This window comes from Cucumis sativus, chromosome 5 (assembly GCF_000004075.3).
Source record: "Cucumis sativus cultivar 9930 chromosome 5, Cucumber_9930_V3, whole genome shotgun sequence".
NCBI classification, from domain to species: Eukaryota; Viridiplantae; Streptophyta; class Magnoliopsida; order Cucurbitales; family Cucurbitaceae; genus Cucumis; species Cucumis sativus.
The window spans coordinates 6,558,046-6,568,594 of NC_026659.2; the positions used below are offsets into that span (position 1 = coordinate 6,558,046).

The following is a 10,549-nucleotide window of genomic DNA, read 5'->3' on the forward strand; positions in this document are numbered from 1 at the left end:
ATTACACAATACTTTTGTCAACAAGTATTGTCAACATGAGCTTAGCTCAACTGACACATATATGTTCCTATGGACAAGAGGTTTCAAATTCAAATTCTCACATCAGCATTTATTACAATATCTTTACAAAAAAAAAAAAAAAATTAAGGAATAGTATTGACAATTTTTCTTCATATTTTTTTAAATCGAGATATGGTGACTAATGCCTCCGCTCGAGCATTTTTTCTTTTGATTGTTTCTGATTCTAAGACCTACAAAGCTAACCAATGAAATTTAGTTTACAAAAGAATATTGAAAATATACTGTTTGTGATCTGAACCAGCTTATATGCACTTTAATTAATCTTTTAGAACAACCCAATTGTTCCTTACAACGTTTAAGTGTCAAGAAGACTCGTAGAAAATTAATTCTTAAATTCCTATCGAAATTTCCTATCGAGTTTTAACGTATTAAAGCATGCATGCATACATCTTTTCTTTAATTATAAAAAATAAATTTAAAATTCTAAAAACTGAAATGATCATCCAAGCATACATCTTTTATTGAAAATATCGAAAAAAGAACGGTGGATTATTCTATCGTGAAGCCCTTTTTAGTCTCTACAATATAAAGGATACGTGAAATTGCATTTAAAGGTTCAATTTTAGTCCCTAAAAAATTTTATTCAGTCCTAAAGAATTTAACATTAAGTGAATGAAAATTTGTTATAAATGACCAAAATAGTAGCAAAATGCCACCGACATTTACCCGTTCCCATACCCAACAAATAACTTAAATTAGTCCGAGCATAATTCAATAGATAAGACGTTAATTAACATTTAAAAGATTAAATCTACCACCTGAACTAAAAAATAACTTACCAACTTCAACTTTTATTACTAAAGAACCTAAAAATGTTTGGTGACATTCAATCAAAGCATAAGAAAATTAATGAAACTTGAAAAAGACAAGTGAATTTTTGGATAAGATATTTTGGATCCAGTTTCATTTTAGCTTTGGTATATTCATATGTCAAAACTTAAAAAGAAAATTATAGCCATAATTTTAAGTAAAGAAAAGACACAATAGGTATATAGGCAAAAGACTCATCGACTTTGCGTTAGAAATTAACAAGAAAGTAATACATTAACTAATTAGCAAGTACATTGCCTAAATTTGAACCCTAACAGATACATAAACTAACTAGAACAAGTTTTAAAATAAACGGACCATAACAATATTTTAACCAAACTTTCTTTCTGACGAAGCTTATTTTTGTTCATGATATGTAGAGTGGAGGAATCGAACATCTGACTTTGGAGTTGATAGTACAAGTTTTATACTTCCGATTGAGCTAAGAAGAGAAAGAAAACAAAAAACCAACTTAATCCCAAGCAATCATATGGAACAGCCAAAATGCTCCTATATAATTGAACTTGAAAATTTCAATGCAGTGTAAGATATCATGTTTTCATGATGTATGATAGTTATGAATGAGTCATATCAGATGTAAATTAGCAAATATGCTAATCCAAATTCCCAAAACATGGATCTCCAAAATCAGCAGTTTCTTTTAGCAGAATGGTTGAGATAAGAGTACATCAAGTCAGACTCATACATAGAAAAACCAATTCAGTTATGCAACGAAATCCACTCAACTTCAAAATTGCACTATAATTGATAATTAGTAAAGAATAACATAACTTTCATCTTATTACACAAACATCTATTTAATAAACATGATGATGGAGGGGAGGGGAGACGTCATTATTCATACATATCATCATATGACAAAGAGAAGACTAAAAGAGAGAGAGAGGAGTATTAACTTACAATGATATTGAGATGCTAATCCTTTAATTCCCTGATCACAGTAGAAGCCTTCTCGTTTTTCATAATCATATGAAATGATTTCACTCTATCTTCCTCCACCATCTCTCTCAAAACTTCATCTTCAATCTTCTCTGCTTGCCATTTAGAAGGATCCTCCACAAATGCCTCGCTGAAAATCATACTCGACACCCATTCCTTCCATGTAGTTCTCTTGTACTTGTCTTCTTCCAGTGTGCCAGTTACTAGTAGTTGATAGACATAAACCACTTTAAGCTGGCCAGGACGAAAAGCTCGAGCGATGGCCTGCTTTGTCTTCGAAGGATTCCACTCCGAGTCTAGTAGGATGACTCGTGAAGCTGCTGTCAAACTTATGCCTTCTGCACAAGCAGTGATTGAAGCAAGAAGAACTTTGGATGGCCCCACTGGATCTTCAAACTTATCCATCACTTTTCCTCGTTCAAACAGCTCGAGGTCTCCTGTGAGGGCCAAGATTTCACGGCCTCTCTTCCACCTAAACACATTCTCAAACAGCTCGACAAATAGTCTGACGGGTGCAATGTTGTGGCAGAAGATCAGAATTTTTTCCTTCTTGACGACACGATACACAAGATTCAGAACAAACATCACTTTTGATCCTTTCCTCAAATCAAATTTATATTTATCTAGCTCCATCATTTCTCTATCAGTGAAAAATTTGTTGGCACACACTGCAGTTTTTACTAACCAAGGATGTATCGAACCAAGCGTTATGAGGAGTTCTAACTCAAGGGGGTATCCAGGGAATTGAGCCATTATCTTGTGAAGTTTATTCAAAATTTCTTGTTGAATGTCAGTTGTGTTCATTAGTAAGGTGTAAATTTGTAAACCAGGAAGACCATCCTTACTGCCACCTTCATAAACATCAATAAACCCACCTGTCATATTTCTTAACATATTCAGACCATCTCTCCTGTCTTCTTCATCACCTGCATCGATTTTTCGAGCTATCTTATCTAGAAAGAATTTCCTTGCCCGAGCTTCTTGCAAATGTGGAGCTTTTTTTTTCTTCCTCTGGAATTTGGGATCTAGTTTCTTCAACACTTCATTCACAAACTTGGGTCTTGCCAAGCAAAGGGTATTGAAATATTCACAGAAATTATTTTGAAACAATGTCCCTGAGAGGAGTATTCTAAGGTCCGTTTCAACTTTCATCAAAACTTTCCTCAGCCTGGACTTGGTACTCCTGGGGTTATGCCCCTCATCCAATATCAAGATACCTGGACTTTGGCGCAGAACTTTGGCCATGTACTTTCTGTGTGCGAACTTTGCATCTTCCCTCATTAATGTAAGGAATGATGTATAGCCCATAACAAGAACACTTGGATGTGCATGCCACTTCTTTATCTTTTCCAGGCAATCCAAGATGTGCATGACATCATCTGTAGGCCTTGGACCTGCAAAGGTCACTGGTTTTGAGTTTGCCCGGAAAACTCGGTAGGTTCTACGACCATGTATTAGATGAATTGGCACAGGAACCTCCCACTTAATGAACTCCTTGTACCACGTATATAGAGTTGTCTTTGGAGCAAGGACAAGGGGCCTTTTCCCTGGGAAAAGTTTCAAGTAACTAACAAGGAACGAGATGATAAGAAAGGTTTTTCCAGCTCCCGGTGTATGGGATATCACACAACCACCTATTTTACGAGTTGCTTGATCCATGAGAGCTGGAACCATAGAACCAGCAACATTTTTCCACAGGAACTCGAATGCTTTTTTCTGGTGGAGATGTAATTTATTTCTGAATTCAGGGATCAAGGCCCAGACATTATCATTTTCTTCTGATAAAGTATCATCAGAAGAAGGAAGGCCAGAGAAAATATTCATCTCCTCCTCTTCGTCGCTATTGTGCTCTGGATCTTTTTCTTCAGTCCGCCGCTCTTCTGTACTCCAGCCCATGTGTTGCATCTATAGAGAGGACAAGGTAGTCAATACCTATTGAGGGAGCATAGAAAAGAAACACCAACAATAGCTTGCAAAATCTTGGAGCCGGCATAATATAAAGGTGGACCAAATACAACTTAGTTCATCAAATGCAAATTAAATTTTGCACAAAAGAATTATGCGGATTAAAAAGACCAACGCAGACTTATAGAGCGATACAGCCAGAATGAAACTATAGATGTCACACCAAATCACTAAAACAACATTTTACGAGCATACCCTACATCACATTATTTATTTTCAAGAGAAGTATGCACATGGACCAATACAGAGATAACCAAAAGTTCCCAGCCAAGGTAGCCGTATAGGAAGATTACTGAAGAATACAATAAAAATATTCCAGCATTCTAGAGTTTTGAGTTTGACTTACAAATGGTGCTGATACATCTTTAATTTCAGTGCTCACAAAACCACATATATGGCAGAGCATCCCAATCTCTTCATTCAATTTGAACTCATGCTTGCACCATTTGCTTGGTTTCTGTTCAGGCTCCATTGATGTTCCATTACTAAAGCCCTGAAAATTAAACTCTTGGCAATCTGAATGAGTATTATCATGAATATTCATTTAAATTGAAACAACCTAAGATTATTTATGTTTAATTTGTTTACCTGATTGGCATCAATAAGGTAACTAGAGGCAAGGGATATTTCCATTTCTCTCCACAACATTTCAATCTCAGAGCTTTCTTCCTCTTTCTCATTAGAGGGCATTTCCATCTCGATCTTTTTATCCAAGCAGCTTTTGTTCTTAAATTCTTTCCATTGATCAATTATTTGCGGCTCGTCTTTTTTAATTGTTGAATCAATATTCTTCAAGAAGGAATTAATCAAATCCTTGTATGCACCTGCACTTAAGGACCTTTTCTGCCATGGTCTTTCTTTAGGATGACCATTCTCTTTATAACTTATGGAATGATAACTGGGCCTCCTACCTTTACTACTCGAAGCTTTTCCTCTACAGCTATCAATATCATTCTCAAAGTCCACATCTTGAAAGTCCGAAAACTTTCTTTTTCGGATTTTGCTTTTGTTATTAATGTAATAATACGTGGATGACATTTCAGTTATCTGTTTTGTATAATTACCGCAACTGTTGGCAACATTAGGATATGGATCAGATGCTATTGGCTGTTCATCAAGTATAGGAACTATGGCAAGTTGATTTTTATCTTCTAATTCGTCACTCATTCCTGATTTCATTTCCAAAGACTTTATTCTGCTCTTGAAAACAGAGAGGTCATCGTGTACACTCAATTTATTGGAATCGTGGTTGCTTTCATTTTCAATCTTCTGTTTTGAAGAGCCTACAGGCGTCCCAAACAGGTAAGCGAGTGGTAATATCATCTCATCATCATCATTCAATTGGTCATTTTTATATATCCTGGTTCCACTGTAGTCAATTTCTGATTCGTCAATACTATCACAGCCAAGAAAACGAACAGGTTGAACATTACGCCGTTTTGAACGCCTTAAGTCCACAGGATCAGTAATGGAACGAAGTTGATTGTCAAATGCATCCTCTCCAGGAAGTATCTCAATGTTATCAGAGGTATCTAGCTGATGTATTATTGGAATAAGCCTACCATCATCATCTCTAAAGTTTACAGTATGTAAAATCTTGTCAGAAGTTACTGATGTGCTCTTTTGGTTAATCTCTAAAACTTGATACAAGATCTTGTTATCCAATGATATCACATCAAAGGTGACATGTTTCAATGCCGATGTAACTATTAACCACGAAAGGTCGGAAAGAAATTTTCCCAAAAGTAGTTTGGTTTTTGGCAACAAAGAGGAGTCCTCGGAGCAATCCCATCGGTAGAATTGACCTTCACAGATGTTCTTTCTAACCCTTTGGAGTATGGATATCTGATCGATTCCCATTTCTACAATTTCTTTACAGAGTGATCCTTTCTCTGAACCAAGGGGTTTTGAATCAGCATACAATTGGACGTAAAACTGGCATGAACACCCAGCTTGATGAGGCCTCCGTTTAATTGAGCTTATTTTAGCATCAATCCACACCTAAGAAAGCAATCCTGTTTATTAAGGTCCAGATAAAGAACAAGATTTTTCCAAATATATATCAATCTTCTGGAGCCAAAACCATAAACCAGAAATCATTCTGGAGCTAAGACCACTATCCATTTCAACTTTGTGGAATTCACTAAAAGCAACTTCAGTATTTTAGTAAGTTTATAATTGGCATTTTTTCCAGAGGCCTGGTAATGAAACACACTCTAAATTAGTCTGAAGTTATCTTCCTTTTCCGGGATAATAAGTGTCATGTCAATATTAATAGCAGGAGAAATTGCAATCTATCGAAAAAAAACAGAGGCTCAGAGAAATTGCAGTTGTTTTACATGTATAGGAAACGCAACACTTTCAAAAAGACATAAACTGAGCATTGACAAATTTCTATACAAAAATATTTAGATAGTTAACCCAAAAAAAAAGAGAAAAAAAAAGGTGATTTTGCAAAACACTGCAGATTAACCTGCACGTATCTTATATGAAAAAGGAACTTAACACATGGCATGAACACTGAAAATACTTCAAGTGTATCAAAATTTCAAACAACACGTGAGAAGGATCTAATCCAGAATTCCAACAAAAAGGAAACAAAGCAACATATAATTGCAGAAGAAATGTAATACTTGCAAAAATTATACATGAGCAATTTGAAGACGAAGAAGTTCAACAGATTGAACAAAACAAAATTTATTTTTATTTCATGAAACTAAAATATTTCAGATATTAGAACATCAATAATGAGGAGATGTTAAATTACAAAAATCTGAGGAATAACAACCAAGCAGTTGAAGACTCTGAAAACCAAGGGGCTAAATTTATGGGCATTACTAGGCTAAGACTAGCTCAGAAAGTTGAAGAGAAAATCACTTACAGGCTGTGGACTTTGCATGTCCAAATTCTCCATGTTGTTAGAGAAAGAGAGAACACAAACATCAACACCAGGTCGTAGAAAACAGGTGCAGTCGGATGAGGTTGCCTGTCTCGACCGAACCCGAAAATCCGAGTAGGGGCCTCTTTCCAAAACCATAAACTGATCATTCACTAAATGGAGGGTTATTAAACCATTACGAATTCTTATTTTCTCCACAGCTTGCCAAGACCCGCAGCACATTGCCTCGAATGCTTTCAGAAAGAAATTAGAGTATTAACTGAAAAGTTGAACTCTTGAAATGCTTATAAATTAAAGTTGGACGACAAAAAAAAGTTGACAACCCCAAATGAACTGAATGTACCGTGTTATGCAACATCTCAAAGGATTTATCTAACATATGTTACTAAAAGAAGCAGATTTGTTTTGAAAATTCCAAAAAACCATCAACACATAGACTTGAAAAACAAAAGGGTGTGTAAGTCAGAACTTAAGCAACGAGACAGTGGATGGATCAACTTTAGCAACAACCATTAACATGTCAAAAGGAACTGCCACTGTTTAAATTTCCGATGCTAGCTAGATAATAATTAACTGCCACAGTGAAATGCTTCTTTTACTTTTCTTGGTCAGCTATATTTAGACAATCTTCAACGATAACAAGAAAAATAAAATACATGAGAGTTAAATATATGTATGTGTGTTTGTATATATATATAACGAAGAAAACCAACAAAAGATAGCAATGAATAATATTGGATTGTCAACCTCTGGAACTGAACCCTCAGAATAGTTGAAGTTAATATCATGGCAACATCGGAAAGGTAAAATGAAAAGAAAGGAGAGAGAGGCGACTATTACGATAATCATTGAACGGATGCTTGAATTCATATACACGCCTTTTAGTTTTAACCATCCTTTATCACTCAACAGCTGAGAGCCGCTTCAACAATTTCTACCAAGAAAAATAATTAGAATATCTGCAAGATTGCAACCCAAACAGAAAAAACCCATAATTTATAACTCAGACATTACTCTTACACAACGTATGAATTATCATCAATATAAATATTTAAAAAAATAACATAAAATAAATAAAATCCCATCATATATTAATCCTTCCCCTTTCAAAGTTTACAGCTGAGGGTCACTTCAGAGTTAAGACATAGAAACACTAATCATAGTTTTTTGTTTTTCATTTCAAAAGAGAATCCTCTCAGTTTATTTGAAAACCCCAATCAATTTCCCAATCATCATGTACAAACTTACAGAGATTCAGCAAAAATTGGAAAAGGACACGAAAAGCAAGGTCATCGTATCATCGTGGTGGCTGAATTTTCACTGCTCCACTTCTGAGAAACACCAATCATATCATCAGTAAAAATGGAGAAACCCTTCATTAATAATAAATGCCGTCAGCTGAGGAAAGCCAGAAGAAATAATGATTCTCCATAATCGACAGAGCAGAGAGAGAAAACAACCCCCCCACCCAAACAGCCATGAAAATACCTATAACCAAAATTCAAGCTGAAAAAAGAAAACAAACCAATCAACAATTTACCATTACACAAAAACCAATCAACCTCCTTCCTCAAAACCTCGCTCACCAAACGCAGCCGTTCATCATCAATCATGACAACAATACACACAAATAAAGTAGTAATAATCCAAACCAAAAAGAAAGTCCGATCAAATCAGAGACCTGATTAAACACACAACCGGCAGCGATCATCCACCGGAGAGTGTAGAAACCACCAAAATGAAGCAAACAGAGCTCAAAATGCAATGCTAAAACCAGAGAAAAAGCTGAAAGAAAGGAAGATAGAAGAAGAAGAAGAAAAAGAAAAAAGTGAAAAGAGTGGAGTGAGGCGGAGCAATCTAAAGGCCAAAAGTGCAGAAAAGTTCCTCGAAATCCGTTCCATTACATTGCATGAATGGTAAAAAGGAGAGAGAAGAGTGTAGGCCAGTAGCGGTAGAGAGGTTTAGGGAGTGTAAATAAGAGAAGAGAGTGAGGGTAATTTGGTGAATAGGAAAACAGAAAGGATCAGAGGGCTGAGATGGATGTGATGGAAAGAGAAATTGGAGGGTGGAGATGATGAGATTGATGAGATAAGCATGGGAACGGCCACGTGTGATTGGAATTCAATGACGTGGGGTTTTTTTTTGGTTGGAAATGGGAAGGAAACCGATACAGCTTCGTTTTTATTTTTTTTCTTTTGTTGCTTTGACTTTTCCGAATTTTGAGACTATTTTTCTTTTACCTCGTTTGTAAATTTTTTTAAAAAATTTTACCATCTTAAGTAAATACACTTTTTTACACTTTACGTCATTTAGTTCGTGGGAGAAGTGAACTGTACTTTAACCCCTCTTTCCATTTTAATTTACTGTACTTTCCAATATCTAAATTTAGATTTGAGTTTAATGGTAAATAAATAAATATATACTCTTTTAACCAGACATTATTATGAATAGTAAAAAAATTTAGAGAATTTTATCTAATTTGTTATATTTGCAAGGGGTTTTAATTTTTTACTATATTTTAAAATGTTTCCTTACTTCTTTATTTATGAAAAATTAAGAACGGTAATATTTTATTATATTTATAAATATATTGAGTTGTTTTGGAATAATTTCCTAAAATTTTAAACATCTCATCTTATTTATCTTTAGAGCATTCCTTTTTACTTAAAAATTAAAACAACATGTTTAATTTGTATATATTCATAGAAAGAACGATTTAGTTTTAAAAAACATTTGAAATAAGAAATTTATCCTTTAAACATTATTTTTATTTTATTGCTTTATTAGTTGCTTTCATAAAAATATATTTTAAAATAAATAGTTATCAAATAAATAAATTAATAGGCAAAAATAAAAAACAATTTAATTGTATCGTCTTTATAATAAAGCAAAAGAAAAAAATATATTCTTTTTTAATCCTTAAAGTTTGGAAGGACACGTGGATTTTGTTCGTGGATTTAAAAAATGTTCGTTGTTTAGTTCACGAGTTTATAAGAATAGACTCACTTGTCAAGTTTTCAAAAGATACATTTTTTTACTCTTAATTTTTAAAAGTAGGTTTAAAATGTCCCATAAATAACCTTATAATTTTATTTTAAATAATTATATGACATTTTAAATTAGAAAAATAATTTCTAAAAATTATATTTTTTTATAAAAATGTTATGTCTAATTTTAAATATCAAATATTTTTTTAAAAATAAATCAAACAAAAAATATTTTTATGACCTTTTAATTCTATTTTTAAAACCTTGGACAATAAAAGGGTATATTTTAAAAATTCAAGAACGTATCAAATAAGTCTATTCTTATAAATTCTGATACAAAAAATGTATCATTTAAAACTCAACGACCAAAAACATATATTCATAAAAATATAGAGACTAAAAATGTAATTTTTCCAAAGTTAACCGCTCATTCTTTTGCAAATATTTTCAAAAACCACCCTATTATCACACTAAATCCCTAGACTTGATGTATAAACGTAGAAAAAATCTTCCCAAACTCATTTTTTTGAGTATTCTATATTGATAAACTTGACAAAGAAACTAACATGAATGTGTAGATGCTTCTATGCTTGCCTTTTATGAAAGAGTTCTAAGGGGTCTTTCCTTTTAGAACCTTCATAATGACTCAATAATGTGTGATGTTCATGACATGAATAGCACTTGATGTACGATGTTATCGGAAAACAAGAGCAATTAAAAGAACTTAGACACGTTGTTTGAGTCTCTACCAATAATCAATCAAGTTCAAGAGGCAACTTACATTATTTAGATTGTTGCTTTAAATTACTATGCACCAATTACTCAATTCAAAAGTACTAGAGATTTG

General features: G+C 33.7%; 1 protein-coding gene across 5 annotated transcripts; it reads right to left on the reverse strand.

Annotated features, from left to right (window-relative positions):
* Positions 1-1,018: 1,018 nt before the first annotated feature.
* LOC101215377 (SNF2 domain-containing protein CLASSY 1) lies at positions 1,019-8,656 on the reverse strand. Of its 5 annotated transcripts, XM_011656716.2 has the most exons (8): positions 8,397-8,656; positions 7,964-8,046; positions 7,556-7,649; positions 6,698-6,948; positions 4,405-5,817; positions 4,163-4,309; positions 1,813-3,756; positions 1,019-1,333 (listed from the first exon to the last, which is right to left on the reverse strand). In XM_011656716.2, exons 3-7 carry the CDS (start codon positions 7,608-7,610, stop codon positions 1,828-1,830), a joined length of 3,795 nt encoding a protein of 1,264 aa, XP_011655018.1. In that variant the 5' UTR covers positions 7,611-7,649; positions 7,964-8,046; positions 8,397-8,656; the 3' UTR covers positions 1,019-1,333; positions 1,813-1,827. The 5 variants fall into 5 exon arrangements, with proteins under 5 accessions (XP_011655018.1, XP_031741368.1, XP_031741370.1 ...); XM_031885508.1 differs by lacking the exon at positions 1,019-1,333 and having other exon boundaries at positions 1,533-3,756; XM_031885510.1 differs by lacking the exon at positions 1,019-1,333 and having other exon boundaries at positions 1,533-3,756; positions 7,556-7,674.
* Positions 8,657-10,549: the final 1,893 nt, after the last annotated feature.

Coding starts and splice junctions, on each gene's coding strand:
- LOC101215377 (XM_011656716.2), bottom strand. CDS start 7,610: ATGGTTAAAACTAAAAGGCGTGTATATGAATTCAAGCATCCGTTCAAT. Junction 6,949..7,555: donor GCATCCGTTCAATGATTATC/GTAATAGTCGCC, acceptor TCTTTCTGAAAG/CATTCGAGGCAATGTGCTGC. Junction 3,757..4,162: donor AAGATGTATCAGCACCATTT/GTAAGTCAAACT, acceptor TCCTCTCTATAG/ATGCAACACATGGGCTGGAG.